General features: G+C 37.4%; 3 protein-coding genes across 3 annotated transcripts; 2 read left to right on the top strand and 1 right to left on the bottom strand.

The window, feature by feature from the left end:
- The first annotated feature begins 1,531 nt into the window (after window positions 1–1,531).
- On the top strand, window positions 1,532–4,511 carry LOC128019871 (E3 ubiquitin-protein ligase TRIM35). The gene is made up of 6 exons (XM_052606177.1): window positions 1,532–2,048; window positions 2,548–2,643; window positions 2,745–2,975; window positions 3,114–3,136; window positions 3,208–3,329; window positions 3,413–4,511. The coding sequence occupies exons 1-6, from the start codon at window positions 1,608–1,610 to the stop codon at window positions 3,952–3,954; spliced, it is 1,455 nt and encodes a 484-aa protein (XP_052462137.1). The 5' UTR covers window positions 1,532–1,607; the 3' UTR covers window positions 3,955–4,511.
- A 2,293-nt stretch (window positions 4,512–6,804) lies between these two features.
- Window positions 6,805–8,464, bottom strand: LOC128019872 (TLR adapter interacting with SLC15A4 on the lysosome). The gene is made up of 2 exons (XM_052606178.1): window positions 8,315–8,464; window positions 6,805–7,775 (listed from the first exon to the last, which is right to left on the bottom strand). The coding sequence occupies exon 2, from the start codon at window positions 7,773–7,775 to the stop codon at window positions 6,954–6,956; it is 822 nt and encodes a 273-aa protein (XP_052462138.1). The 5' UTR covers window positions 8,315–8,464; the 3' UTR covers window positions 6,805–6,953.
- A 2,026-nt stretch (window positions 8,465–10,490) lies between these two features.
- LOC128019873 (uncharacterized protein C13orf42-like) lies at window positions 10,491–13,282 on the top strand. Its single transcript, XM_052606180.1, has 3 exons — window positions 10,491–11,278; window positions 11,734–11,878; window positions 12,938–13,282. The coding sequence occupies exons 1-3, from the start codon at window positions 10,865–10,867 to the stop codon at window positions 13,186–13,188; spliced, it is 810 nt and encodes a 269-aa protein (XP_052462140.1). The 5' UTR covers window positions 10,491–10,864; the 3' UTR covers window positions 13,189–13,282.
- The last annotated feature ends 1,406 nt before the right edge of the window (window positions 13,283–14,688 follow it).

The following is a 14,688-nucleotide window of genomic DNA, read 5'->3' as shown; positions in this document are numbered from 1 at the left end:
TCAAATAATTGATGGAAATTTTCAGGTACATTTTTGGAATGAATATACACGTTTGGAGAGCATGGTGATCCTACAGGAAAGTTGAGCCACCCCTTGTTTCTAGACAACCTTAAACCTAATCGTTGATAAGACCACACATATTTGAAGATTTAAGCATTTTACTCAGTCTGTGATGGAGAGGTGTCCATGGATTACTTGGCAAACAAATTTAGGTTCAAAAACTTCTTCTTCTTTTGCTGTTTAAAGTGATCTTTGTATGTTCAAGGAAAAGTCCTGGGGTAAGTTGAGCCAGTGGCTCACCCCTTCTTATGATTATAAAGTATTATTTTATGGTAATTCTACATTATATTTATATCTACATTATATATTTCATTAATTTTACACCAAACATGATTTAGATTTTGTTCTTCAATGTGAACTTTTTGTTTTGAATTTTTTTAATAATATAAAAAAATGCCCTATCCATCCAATCTATCCAAATCTATAGGCTATGTCCTTATTAGGGGAAAATGTTCGGTTTTACCTCAGCATAATCAGTGGCACAGTTTAACTCCATGTGGCCCAACTCGCCTCGCTCTCCTCTACATATGAAATGTCTTTAGCCGAGATTTAAGATTTGAATACGGCTTATAGCGCCCCCTTGAGGACGAGACATGTGATCCATAAGATGTACTGTAGGCGGCGATAATACACCACTTCTGTAACGAACCAAAGTGAAACAAAAGAGAAGTCGATGTGTAAGATTTCTGATTCATTAGCTGCTAAAATAAATTCTGGATCACGATCCTGCCTGAAAAATAAGTCAATATGATAATTTTGCCATATTGCCCACCCCTAAATAGAGGTTTTAATTGCACCACAAACCAGTGTGTTTATGATTACTTGAATAAAAATGTTATTGGTAATCATAATAATGTGAAATAGTTTGCCCTATCAGGCAGCATAAATAACTGTTTTTGTACAGTTAATTGTAAGGGGCAATTCAAGTTAAGAATCGTTGCACATACAATTGCATTAAAAATACTGTGCATAGACTGAAGTGTTGACCAGCAACTGGGCGAGCGTGATTTGTTGATCCAGGAACATGTCTTACTTGGCAAAATCACGACGACCTTACCAACTGTAGTGTTATGTATTTGTCTGAAATGTGTTTCGTTTCAGTTTCAGGCTCAGCACATAGAGAGGCAGATTAAGGAGGAGTTTGAGAAACTAATGCAGTATAAAAATGCAAAAAAAAAAAAAAGAAAAAAAAGTTTAAGTTTAAGCTTAAATTTGTTATATAATCAGATTTTTTTTTCTTTACAGAACTATGATGCCACTTTGAAAAAAAGAGGTAAGTCGTGACTAGTGGTTAGAGAAAAAATATTATATAAAAAAAACTGTAATAGTATGATAAAATACCACTTGGAAAAAAGCTCTTCTTTTGTTTATTTTGGATATTGTGTTTATAACTAAACATCAGCTCCCATGCGCATTGTTCTTATACTGTCCAAGGACCGCCCACATGGACCGGAAGAAATCACGTGACTGACATGTAAACCGACCAATCACCGTTCGCTGTTCAAACTACAGTTCGTTTTTAGGGGCGGGTAAATCTGAAATCGATAATGATGGCACAGGAATCTCTGCGAAACGTTGTACAGACCAAACCGAGGAAAGTGGAAAATGACTGTTTGCTTTGTGGTAGGGAATTCTATCCATCCAAATGTAATAAGCACCGACTGTTTCACGGCAACAAGTCTGAAAACAAAGCGGATCATGCGGTCGTGCTGGAGGAATTAGTTGGCAAACTTCAGGACACGACTCTGGCCATCTGCAGCATCTGCAGAACTCTGCTACTGAGGTACGATCGCGTGTCCAAAGATGCAGAACGAATAAAAAAGCTTATTACAGATACGTGGAGGAAGATGAGAGAGAAACGATGTGCGGAGTCAACACCTTCACTGGAAGTGAAGAGACGACGAGAAGTGATGGATACAGAAGAAAATGATGATGACAAAAACACTGCATCCTCCTCACTACAGTCCACAGACAGCGCTGCTGCTAAGGTCAGTTACGTTAATTCTTCAGACACTGCCGACAATAATGAATAATATTTAGGCCAGAACACTATGCTTCGAATTCTTTTGACTATTTTAAAATCCGACCCCCAAAACCTCTTAAAGCGAATTAAACCAAGTGATTCATTGCCGAGACATGTCATCATACAAGTTTTCATCTGTCTGTTATTAACGTTAGCGATGTGAGATTCATGAATTAATTGTTTTTCTGAGTCTGATTCTTTCAGTGAACTGGAGATTAAATTATGAAGTCATGAATTTGACCTGAACCAGTTCTAGAGTCTCAGTTCATTCATTGAACCGAAAACCCATTCAGCTTTTTGGGTGAATCGATTATTAAGCGGTTGATCAGAAAGTTATCTTAATAATCAAATGGAAGAAATATTAAGAAAGGAGGCATAACTGTACATGTCAAGTACATGTTTCATTTCTTCGATGTACAGGATCTGGTATTTTTATATTAACTCCTTCTGTTAATTTATTCCAGGAGAAACTCAAAACTGCATTAAAACCTTTGCAGTTAAAGTTGAGGATATTTCAGGAGTTTCAAAAGGCTTCACTTCAAACTGCAGAATATATTATGGTAGGTTTTTGTAAGTTTAAATATGGCGAAGCTCTATTACATTGTAACGTGTGTGTGTGTGTGTTTATGCTTTTATGGAATATAGACATGTTAGTTGTCAGTTTCAGGCTCAATACACAGAGGGTCGGATCAAGGAGGAGTTTGTGAAACTTCGCCAAAGTTTGTGTAATGAAGAGGCAGCCAGGAAAAAAGCTCTGAGAGAGGAAGAAGAGCAAAAGAGCCAGATGTTGAGGAAGAAGATTGAGAAGATGAGTAAAGAGATGTCTTCTCTTTCTGCCACAATCACAGCTATAGAGGAGGAGATGAAAGCCGAAGATGCTTTATTCCTACAGGTATAAATCATGTGGGTTTTTTTTATATAGAAATTAAATGACAGCATTTTAATTATCATGATTTCAAATGCAAATATGACATTTTCAAAAATTCTAATTTAGTTTTGCTGCATAACTTGCATTTCTTTTCTTTTCCAGAACTATGATGCCACTTTGAAAAGGTTTGTATCGTTTCTCCTCTGCTGTTCTGAACTCAAACCACAGCATCACTGATTATTGAGTGTTTTTCCAGGGTTTCCCAGTGTAAACCGCCGGATCCGGAGAACATTTCTGGAGTTCTGATCAATGTGCCAAAACACTTGAGCAACCTGAAGTTCACTGTGTTACAGAAGATGCAGGAAACTGTTGATTACAGTGAGTAAAGAACACAACTGTGAATTCAGCTCCATCATGAGAGTAATTTGTTTTCTTTCATGTTTATGTGTCTCCCTCTTCAGCTTCTGTGACCTTTGATCCCAACACTGCTCACTGTAATCTCATTGTGTCTGATGACCTGACCAGTGTGAGGTACAGCGATGAGGAACAGACACTTCCTGAGAATCCAGAGCGATTCGACATGTTCGCCTGTGTTCTGGGCTCAGAGGGTTTTGACTCTGGCTCTCACTGCTGGGACGTTGAAGTCGGAGACAGTACAGGCTGGTTCCTCGGAGTGATGGCTGAATCTGCTCAGAGGAGGAATAAAATATTCTCAAGGAGAGGAATCTGGCTGGTGGGTCATTTCTGTGGTGAATATAAAGCACACGAACCACCACAATCACCAGCTCTCCTCCTTGTGAAAGAGAAACTGCAGAGGATCAGAGTTCAGCTGGACTGGGACAGTGGAAAGCTGTCGTTCTCTGACCCTCTTACTGACACACACATACACTCTTTTACACATACGTTCACTGAAAGATTATTTCCATTTTTTGGTGTTGGCTGTAACATTTCTCCTCTGCTCATCTTACCTGTAAAATCCTCAGTAGAAAAAAACCAACTGTAGATTAAATTATTAACCTTAACACAGTTTATTTAGTAATCTTTGACTGCTGCTGATTGTGTTTAGTCATTTATAATAAATAAATAAACATGCTTATTGTCCTTTTGATGTTAAGTCTAAAAATCAGCCCTAAAATTTTACAGTCCTGGCGGCACACCACCACTTCAATCATTTCTATATTATGTATACATACCAGTCAAAAGTTTTTGAACAGTAAGATTTATGTTTTTTAAAGAATTATAATGAATTATTATCTTCTGCTCACCAAGCCTGCATTTATTTGATCAAAATTACAGCAAAATCAGTAATATTGTGAATTATACTGACTCCAAGCTGGAGTATAGTATAATGTTACAAAAGCTTTTTATTTCAGTTAAATGCTGTTTAGTGTTCAAAACATTTTGATTGGTAGTGTATGTAATAATTATAATAATAATAATAATAATTCATTACATTTATATAGCACTTTTCTAGGCACTCAAAGCTCTTGTAAAGTATGTAGCCTATGTATCACATCTTGTTTTGGATAAGAAATAAGAATAAAACATCTGGTCCTACAATATCGTGTTTTTTTTTTTTTTATCTAGCTTTATATGCATTGGCCCATCAAAACCTATATGACATAAACAGGTGTGCATCTCAATAAATTAAGAATGTCGTTGGAAAGTTAATTTCAGTAATTCAACTCAAATTGTGAAACTTGTGTATTAAATTCAATGCACACAGATTGAAGTAGTTTAAGTCTTTGGTTCTTTTAATTGTGATGATTTTGACTCACATTTAACAAAAACCCACCAAATCAAAATCTCAACAAATTAGAATACTTAAGGCCTTCTGGAAAGTATGTTCATTTACTTTACATGCACTCAATACTTGGTAGGGGCTCCTTTTGCTTTAATTTCTGCCTCATTTCGACGTGGCATGGAGATGATCAGTTTGTAGCACTGCTGAGGTGGTATGGAAGCCAAGGTTTCTTTGACAGTGGCCTTAAGCTCATCTGCGTTTTTTGGTCTCTTGTTTCTCATCTTCCTCTTGACAATACCCCGATTCTCTATGGGGTTCAGGTCAGGTGAGTTTGCTGGTCAGTCAAGTACAACCAACACCATGGTCATTTAACCAATTTTTGGTTCTTTTGGCAGTGTGTGTAGGTGCCAAATCCTGCAGGAAAATTAAATCAGCGTCTTCAAAAAGCGGGCCTGCAGAAGGAAGCATGAAGTGCTCCAAGATTTCTTGGATAAACGGGTGCAGTGACTTTGGTACATAAAAAAAATGGACCAACACTAATTATGTCTCTATTTGTCTCTCTCTCTTTTTTCTTTTTTTTTTTTTTGTCTAGTAACTAGGATTTAAACAAGCTTCAGTCTGAATCCAGAACACCTGAGAAGAGATGATGCTGACCCTCAGAGGACCTCAGATGATGCTAACCCTGAATCAACAAACAGAACTAACAATTATTGCTTCAAGTGTGATTGCATCATATAATAATTGCTGTTAATAATGTTCATCATCTGGTTGACTACGTCTTGTATACATTTTTCTGAAAAATCCTGTCATATGCGCACAAACTAACAGTCACCACTTATAAGCTACTACTAAATATTTTAGAAACAATTTTCTGTGAAGTTGCTTTGTAATGATTGTATTGTAAAAAGCGCTATACAAATAAACTTGAATTGAATTTTTAGATTTTTAAAAGTCATTTGTGATTTCTCTCACAGACGTTATTGCCAACTATAACTATTAATAACCTTAATTATCATTTGTGGTAATTATGCTGAGGTAAAATGTAAATTTTATGTGAAGTCTTAAACTTGAAAATGAAAATAAATTAATAAAAAAAATAGATTAAAATAAATAACTTGAAAATGAAATAAATTAGAAATGTTGCCTTGACAGCTAATTAAAACATTTATTCAATTCAAGTTTATTTGTATAGCGCTTTTTACAATACAAATCATTACAAAGCAACTTAACAGAAAATTAAGTTTCTACAATATTTAGTGGTGACTGTCAGTTTGTGCGCATATGACAGGATTTTTCAGTCAGCCAGACGATGAACATTATTAACAGCAGTAATTATATGATGCAGTCACACATGTAGCAAAAATCGTAGTTCTGTATGTTGTTTCAGGGTTAGCATCATCTGGGGTCCTCTGAGGGTCAGCATCATCTCTTCTCAGGTGTTCTGGATCCAGACTGGAGCTTGTGTAAATCCCATGGCAAAACAGAGAGACAAATAGAGACTGCTGTTCCAACCAAGTAAAATTAATTAGTTTAACCCAAGCTAAAGAATGAGAATGAGCATTTGATCCAATACAACTGCAGTCACAATTTAAGAGATACATTATTTGAATGCTTGGCGAAAGAGATGTGTTTTTAATCTAGATTTAAACAGAGAGTGTGTCTGAACCCCGAACATTATCAGGAAGGCTATTCCAGAGTTCAGGGGCCAAATGTGAAAAAGCTCTACCTCCTTAATGGACTTTGCTATCCGGAACTACCAAAAGTCCAGCGTTTTGTGACCTTAGGGAGCTTGATGGGTTGTAATGTGGTAAGAGGCTAGATAGGTACACAGGAGCTAAACTATAAAGGTTTATTAACCATTAATCATTTATGTACTTAAAGTACTGAAACTAAAATTAAAACAAATTAAGGCTATATGTTAATATAATAAAAAAAATAACAAAAGCAAATAAGATGAGTAAAATGTAAATGAAAACTCCACAAGTAAAAGCTAATTTAAAAGATAAATAAATACAATAAATGAAAAAAATTATATTGAAACATTTTAAAACTTGCCAAATTATTTTATTTATATATTCATCCAGACTTTCAGTGACTGTGGGAACCCCGTTTGAATTAGAAATGTGATATTTATTTTGCATTTTCAGAATCATTATTACTTTACATAATCAATGATTAACATGCTAGTTTCAAGCTATTAACTACTTGTTACAAGTAACACATTACACATGTCTTTCCATCTCTTTCCACTATCAAACTCACTTCGTATCAGTGGAGATCTGCAATATAGGGGTGCTGATTTCACTGGACTGGTAACTGCTGGTGACTTTAAGCAGGCAGCTGAGGAGCATGTCTTTGGCCCGTGCCGTCTCCATGTTCTGCTCACGGCTCAGCTGGAGAGTCATCTGATCCAGACTGGTCTGCAGTAGCTCAGATGCCATGACGGGCCTGGTCACCAAGGGTCCCTCCGTCAGGTACTGCTTGTACAGCTCCAAAAGCTTCTGCTCCAGGTAGCCGTTGAGCTGTGAGTTAGAGAGGGGCTGGCTGAACTGCAGAAGAGAGGGACGCTCGCGCCCACTTTCTTCCCTCCAGCGCCTTGAACTCCTGTACTCATGGACCAGAGGAGGCAGGAGGGAGGGGGAGGGAACATCTCCAGAAAGGAGGAAGGGCCCGGGCTGGGGGTCCTGAATGAGATTGCCTTGTACATCCCCTGCACATGGGCTGAACGGCAGCACCTGGCCACCAGCAATATGTAAATCGCTGTAATGCTGGCAGATGCTGTGGCAGCATGAAGGCACCAAAAAGGCCTCTGCTTCTGGGGTGTCTGCAGGCCTGGGAATATCTACACCTATGGCCAGTTGCCGTCCTGCCTCAGGATCAGTGGGGGAAGGATGGGCATCGCTCTGCTGGGTCTTGGTCCTGGTTGTATTTTCTAGAGATGAGTGGACGGAGCTTCGTGCTGACAGGGGGCAGCTTGGCAAAGACGATGATGGCACTGTGACCGTGCAGCATGTAGGGGGATTTACACACTCCAGTTCAGCTTCAAACACCACACTCCACAGCTTACCTTCACACAACATCTACAAACACAGAAGTTCGGTTCACACCGAACTCAGAAATACAGTTTGTGCGAGGATACATTATATTCATCAAAAGTGACAATAAAGACTTTACAGAAATAACATTACAGAAATCAACTAATTATTGTTATTGTTCTTAAATAACGAGCAGCAAGAAAACGTTTCCTTTTAGAATGGTTTTTTAAGGATAATGTGAGGTCTAGAGTAATGAAAAGTCAGATCTGCCATCACAGTAATTGAAATAATTATTATAAATTGTAAAAAATATTAATATTATTAATAATTTTAAACTGTATTTAAAAACAAACTACACACTGGGTGGATCACATGAAATCACAAGGTTGTATTTGACCCATGGGCAAAAATACCCTTACTTAATCCATCTCACATTACACCAAGAATATTAAGTAATCCAAGACATTTTTGCATTTTCATAATTTAACGTTTTTCATTACCCAATACTTCAGACCAATTATGAAGACTAGAATATTGAAGACAAAAGGAAGATTACGGTACACAGACAGTTCCCTTAAGCTTACCTTTTTTGGTACTGAAGATTTTCTGATTATTGAGCTGTGGTGGATCTGTGCAGTTCTGTCTCTCGCCGAGTCTCCGCCGTTTTTAAGCACTGCTGTAATGGTTTTTATTTCACTGTAAGTGAAAGTTATGCAATGACTATGTATAGTTGTTCAGTTTTATGCTCCACTGAGGGAGGAAGTGAAAGTATTATGAAATTCTGTCTTCCATGTAAATTTGGAACCATATTTATGTGTATTTATAGATGCCTGTTCTCATGATCCAAGCTTGTTATAGTCATTACAAGAAGACTTAAATGAGCTGTTAAATTTGTGTAATGTGCTATTATCCACCAACAGGTTAAGAGTATTGCCACACACCTCAGACCAGCACAACTCCTTTGATGTTTCCCCTATAGATTTCCTGTTTTTGTAAAAGGAGGTTGTCTGTAATTTCCATAATGGAGAGACTAAGTACATAAAATATAAATGTGGTGAATAAACTGTTTGTGCTATGGGAGATGGGTCCTAGGGTATTGATTGGCACATTGTTGTATTCTGTTATTTTTCTCTCTCACGCTACTTCAAGCAGCTGTTATATTTGGCAGTTTCATTAGAATGAAAAATGTCTTTATAGGCCGCATATTTCCTCTAATACCAACGTTTGCACCTGCTGCTATTCAGAATCGTATGTAACAGTGAGTCTTTATTTCCTTTATTACCAAATAATCCAATACCAGTGTAACAAACGTCTATGTAGCGCTGGTTAATCGGCTAAAAGGTTGGTGACAAAATGCTGCATCACCTACATTCATTATTCATGTGATGATCTGTCTATCTTAGATAAAAATAAAGATTACCTGATGAACCAACAAGTGTACAAGCACATGCACATTATACTTTTTCATCAATTTTCTCATAATATGCACAAGAAAAATGTATATAGTAGTTTTCATAATGTCTATGAAAGTACTTATTTAGACAGACAAAAATTCAGAACACAAAACCAGTCAAATTGGCGGACATTTTAATGTATACAACAACCTGTGGAGAATGTCATGCCACTTTCATTTATTTATTTATTTTTTTTTGTTTATTTTACTTTATTTTATTTTTTTGCATGCCAGTTCATTATTGTGCTTTAATCTCACATAACACACCCTAAAAAAAAATTAATTCAAAGGGTCAGAAATAGGGTTAATATATATATACAGAGATAGAGAGAGAGTACATTTTGTATCTGAATAAAAATAAATAAACTGAGATTGCTCCCTTGAAGCAACAAAGCATTTGATGATCCTTAGATCCTTCAGTACACGCAAGGAATAAACTCCCTTAATGGTGACCACACAGCTCGCAGAGTCCACCCAATACCCCACCAGAAACTTTAGCCGTCCCATCTTAGTGCCTCTAGCTCAAGTGTCCAACTTATGTTTAATATGAATGGATCTGTACCCAGCTTTGTTTATATCCTCCTGAAATCCAGCAATTTATTACTTTTAAGTTCTGATACTATATCAGAGACATAATTTAGCATCATAATTTAGCAAATACATGGTAATACTGTCATTTTTATTACTTTATTGAAAGTTTTTGTAGAGTAAAAAAACAATAAGGTTCTTCTGTAATATGTTTCCAGTATACCATCATGTTAAAAATAAAACCATCACAGAACATGATACTTACTATTAATTTCAATGTATTAAGTCTGATTAATTGATGATGGTTTTAAATCAGAAACAACTATTGTTGAATTTTTATAGGCCTATTATCTTCACATTTAGATTGCTATTTAAAAAAAAGTTTATATTATGTTGATACATTTTTCCAAATGTGGGTTAAATACAAGTCTATTTTCCATCTTTTTTTACCACTCAGTTACAAATAGTACTGTTAAATAATGTTCAGTAGTAATTAAATAGAATATAATATCGAACTGTAATTTAGGAGATCTTTTATCCAAGGCGATTTAGGGTTTACCTGGTTTTTATGCAAATGAAACTGTATAGAATGTTATGTAACATATGCATCATAGGTCTAACTGTGATAGCCAGCAGATGCATGTAGTCTAATATGTCTAATGTTTGTTCATTATTAATGTGTTAGCGTACAGTTACAAGCGCACCGTCGCCATGGCTGCGTTAGAAACTTACCATGACTTCTTTCATACAGGTAAGAAATAAGCATCGTCTATAATATGTCCTTAACGCGTTTGTCTCAAAAACAACTGTTTCGCACCATGGACAAAATCAACCAACAAAACTCGATCTTGGCTCTGGATTTAATCAACATATAAAGTAAGTTTTCGCGTGTGGAGCAACGCGGAGAGGGATATGGAGAAGCAGAACAGGCTGGCTGTCACCTATAAACGTTATTATATATATTTAAAGGTTACTAAACAAGCGAAGTAATTTATTTGACGTTTTAAATGCTTTTCTTAATGACTTTAGATATTAAGTGTCTTGATCAAGAAAAAAATGGTGATAGAACCCTCGTGGGGTTTGAACCAACATCCTTTCACATATCAGCCCAAATATTTAACCACTAAACTACAACACCGAGACAGCGACTGTGATGTTTAAGAAAATCAACGCAGCTTTCCGTCCGAACCATCTTGGACCTCGCTCTCGGGACAGGTTCAGGCCCAATGAGGACTACCACAGCGCGTGCACTGTGAAACTGGTCCGGAGCACGTCTATGCTCGTGGTCGGGGAGAGCAGACGCGCGCCGCAGGACACCACGCTGAAGCGAAGCGTGAGCGCCGTGAGCGTCGAGTCCTGCACGGCACTGTATTACTACCAGAGCCGAGAGGACCGAGTATGGCTCTATTCTCAGAACCAGAACTGCTTAGAGTACTTACAGGAACTAGTGGCGCTCAGGCGTCAGTACACCAAGAGCATCAATGACCTCAAGAACAGCGAACACAAAGAGACCACGTCCCGCAAGAAGAACCCCGCACCCCGGCCACCGCAGAACAGAGCTGCACAGGTGAGAGGCAACAAGACAAGGTTTGCATGTTTAATATAAGAAATTGAGAACATTATTAGGGCAAATCAAATCAAGTTGTGCCCATTTGTCTACTTTCAACCGAATTAGAGTCATAGTTAGGGGAGTTAATAGTGAGAATTGAACCATAAAATAAAGTGTGGCCAATGAAACGGTTTTATCTAGATGAAAAAAAAGGAAAATATGAAATGTTGTTCCCTTTCTGAAGTTTACTCAATTATATTTGGCTGGTGTAGGTTTGTTTTGTGGGGAAAATCCTTGATCATTTTTTAAAGGATTGCATGACCAGGCTATTCATTTTAACAGTTTTAGTTTTGAGGTTTATCAGTTCTAAAATTAGCAAAAACAATGTCAAAGGAACCTATGCTAATGAAATTAGTTTGAATAAACAATGCAACTAAAAGTATGCATAATACATACATCATCTTATTTTAAAGACTTCAAGGCCTGAACCTTCTGCTCCACCAATCCCAAATGAGGAAGACACCCTTCAGTTCTTTGATGCAGTCATTGCAAGCTGTGACCCAGAGCCCAGTCGAAAACCACATATGGATAATGGGCATGCAGATGTGGACTTCATAGGTGAGTGTGGAGCTTATTACTTAAAGGGGTCATATGATGCAATTTAAATTTGTCCCTTCTCTTTGGATTGTTACAAGCTCTTGGTGCATTAAGAAGATCTGACTGTAAAGTTGCAAAGATTTAAGTCTCAAATCCAAAGAAATATTCTTTATAAAAGTTCAAACCAGTTCAAAAAAGGTCGACCATGCCCTCAACACACCCCCACGTCTATGTCATGATGCGGGAAGATTTGCATAACACCGCCCAAATGTTCAAGCAAAGAAAGAAGGCGTAACTTTCTATTGCCGCCGCAGCCATGTTGTGGAGATGCTGTGTATTTTCATTGTGAAAGAAAAACTACTTTGTTTGACCTTTAAAAAGAGGACACAACTAGAAACCAGTTTTTAAGTTGTATTTACAACACTGTTCCAGAACAGTTCAACCTAAATATTCAGATGCGTGCAGCACATTTTATGGAGGATGAGGACTGTTTCCTGATCCAGTAGCCTACAATGCGTCTGTGGTACAAAGGCTGTTTCTATAAAGTGGGGCAGCTCCAACTTTGAAATGACAGTCAGGCGCTTCTACCTCACTGTCTGTAAGTGCATTTTTAATATTTAAAGAATTTGCCAATGATGATTCAAACGCAAGTTTTGAGAAGTTTGGCCAATCAGCGTATACATTTCTTTTTCAGAACGATGAGCTTTGTAAAAATCAATGCGTTTCAGAAAGACGAGGCATAGAGGAGCATCAATAATGTACAGTACATTATATGAAAAAGAATGTGTTTTTTTAACATTAAACCGCATAAATACATTGCATTACACCAAATACACAAGCTAATGTTCTTTTTATCAACGTCATATGACCCCTTTAAGCCTTTCTTTAAGTTCAAACTCTAGTGAACTCTAAAGACTGCATGGAAGATGCAATTGTAGGATGTTGCAACTGTGTACATCTTAATGGAAAGCTTGGTCACTTAGATGTATTTAGCTTTTTCCCCTTCATGGTACAGTCATAAATTTTTTATTGTTTGTTATGTCTGTTTCTCTCCATCCTCCCATTTTAATGTTTCTTTAGTGGCTACTAGTACCAGCGAACATGACCTTCACTCTAACTGGGTACTTCGGGACCCTCGTCGAATTTCCATGACAGAGTCGCAGCCCAAGAATTCAGATATCAGTCACGGACAGGCAGCCCAGCAGAAGGGGGACATGGGAAGCACAGGTAGCAGGAGACGTCTACAACGAAACCCAATCCACCTGCCAAAAGTGGTGGAGAGTGCCTTTCAGACTCTGCGCTTCAAACCCAAGCTCAAGAAGAAAGACTAGCTGCTTAAAGGAACACGCCACTTTTTTTGAAAATAGGCTCATTTTCCAACTTCCCTAGTATTAAACAGTTGAGTTTTACCATTTTTGAATGCATTCAGCCAATCTCTGGGTCTGGTGGTAGAACTTTAGCTGTAGCTTAGCATAGGTCATTGAATCTGATTAGACCATCAGCTTCTTGCTTAAAAATGACCAAAGAGTTTCGATATTTATCCGACGGAAAATGAAAAGCTGGGATTTTCTAGGCTGATATGGCAAGGAACTATTACTATCATTCAGGCATAATAATCAAGAAGCTTTGCTGTCGTACCATGGGTGCAGCAGGCGCAGTGATATTATGAAGTGCCTGAAAATGAGCTAATGTTGAAAGTTAGCTGGGTACTATTTTCAGGCACTGCGCAATATCGTTGCGCCTGTCTAGAAAATAACAACTTTTAATTTTCCATTGGTCAAAGTACACAATGTAGCTATAGAAGAGTCAAGTTTTAAATAGTATTTAAAATATTGAAACTCTTTGGTCATTTTTAAGCGAGATGCTGACGGTCTAAACAGATTCAATGATGTACACTAAGCTACAGCTAAAGTGCTACTGCCAGGCCCAGAGATCGGCTGAAATGAAAATGGTAAAACAACTGTATAACTTTAGGGGAGATGGAAAAGTAGCCTATTTTCAAAAGTAGTGGAGTGTTCCTTAAAGCAATGCTGACCTGTTTCCACTGTTTGTGCCCAGATGACTAAAAGTTCACAGGAATAGTCTGAATCACCACAGAGGATGCGAGCTCTGTGACGTAATGTCAATGCTTACTCACTGCCCAAGCTTCATAAATTATCCACAGCAGATCAGATCCTTTTTGTCAGCAGCTTTCAATAACAAACGTTTCAGGCAATTAACAGAGCATAACCACTGAACAATCATCCTGTGCACTGATTCCAGCAACAAGAATTTCCTAATCACAATAATGCAGGTTCGAGAATCACCTGTCTGGTTAACAGTTCGATATTCAGAAAGGGTTCAGACATACGAGTGATGCAAAACACATCAGGGCCAAGGGGCTAGCTATCAACTGCCTAGTTATGATAGGTGAGTTTTAATTAACCAAATGCAAAACTAACACTTGTATTTTCCATTTGTTAAGTGTAATACAGTAAAACTTTAGGGGATCCTTACTATAGCATTTCATTATATGACATCCCTCAAACTGGTACTAGGTGCCTTAGTGTGTTGATTGTACAATCTTTTTTTATTAATGTTTATGATGATTTGTGATTATCTGTTAGTACACCAGAATGCAAGAAAAGAGTGCCCAACTGTGTTAACTACTTCAGCTACTGTTCAAGTGGTGTATTTCTAGTCAGTTGTTTTTTAAGCATTAAAGCCTATAAAGAGGAACTACATGCATGTGTTAGAATCCATAGCTAAAAAGGGCTGGTTTCTTTTTTTGAAAAAAAGGAAGCAGGAATTGGGTATTACCCTTTCAAACTATAAAAACTAAAAATCACAAT

Source organism: Carassius gibelio, chromosome A9, assembly GCF_023724105.1.
Source record: "Carassius gibelio isolate Cgi1373 ecotype wild population from Czech Republic chromosome A9, carGib1.2-hapl.c, whole genome shotgun sequence".
In the NCBI taxonomy this organism is placed as follows: domain Eukaryota; kingdom Metazoa; phylum Chordata; class Actinopteri; order Cypriniformes; family Cyprinidae; genus Carassius; species Carassius gibelio.
This window is presented reverse-complemented; position numbering and strand designations above follow the sequence as displayed.

Bases quoted from the DNA above. Each gene is read 5' to 3' on its own strand.
- LOC128019872 (XM_052606178.1), bottom strand. From the start codon at position 7,775: ATGTTGTGTGAAGGTAAGCTGTGGAGTGTGGTGTTTGAAGCTGAACTG.
- LOC128019871 (XM_052606177.1), top strand. From the start codon at position 1,608: ATGATGGCACAGGAATCTCTGCGAAACGTTGTACAGACCAAACCGAGG. The intron at 2,049-2,547 runs GTCAGTTACGTT...AATTTATTCCAG, and splicing joins CAGACAGCGCTGCTGCTAAG to GAGAAACTCAAAACTGCATT. The intron at 3,137-3,207 runs GTTTGTATCGTT...GTGTTTTTCCAG, and splicing joins TATGATGCCACTTTGAAAAG to GGTTTCCCAGTGTAAACCGC.
- LOC128019873 (XM_052606180.1), top strand. From the start codon at position 10,865: ATGTTTAAGAAAATCAACGCAGCTTTCCGTCCGAACCATCTTGGACCT. The intron at 11,279-11,733 runs GTGAGAGGCAAC...CTTATTTTAAAG, and splicing joins CGCAGAACAGAGCTGCACAG to ACTTCAAGGCCTGAACCTTC. The intron at 11,879-12,937 runs GTGAGTGTGGAG...ATGTTTCTTTAG, and splicing joins TGCAGATGTGGACTTCATAG to TGGCTACTAGTACCAGCGAA.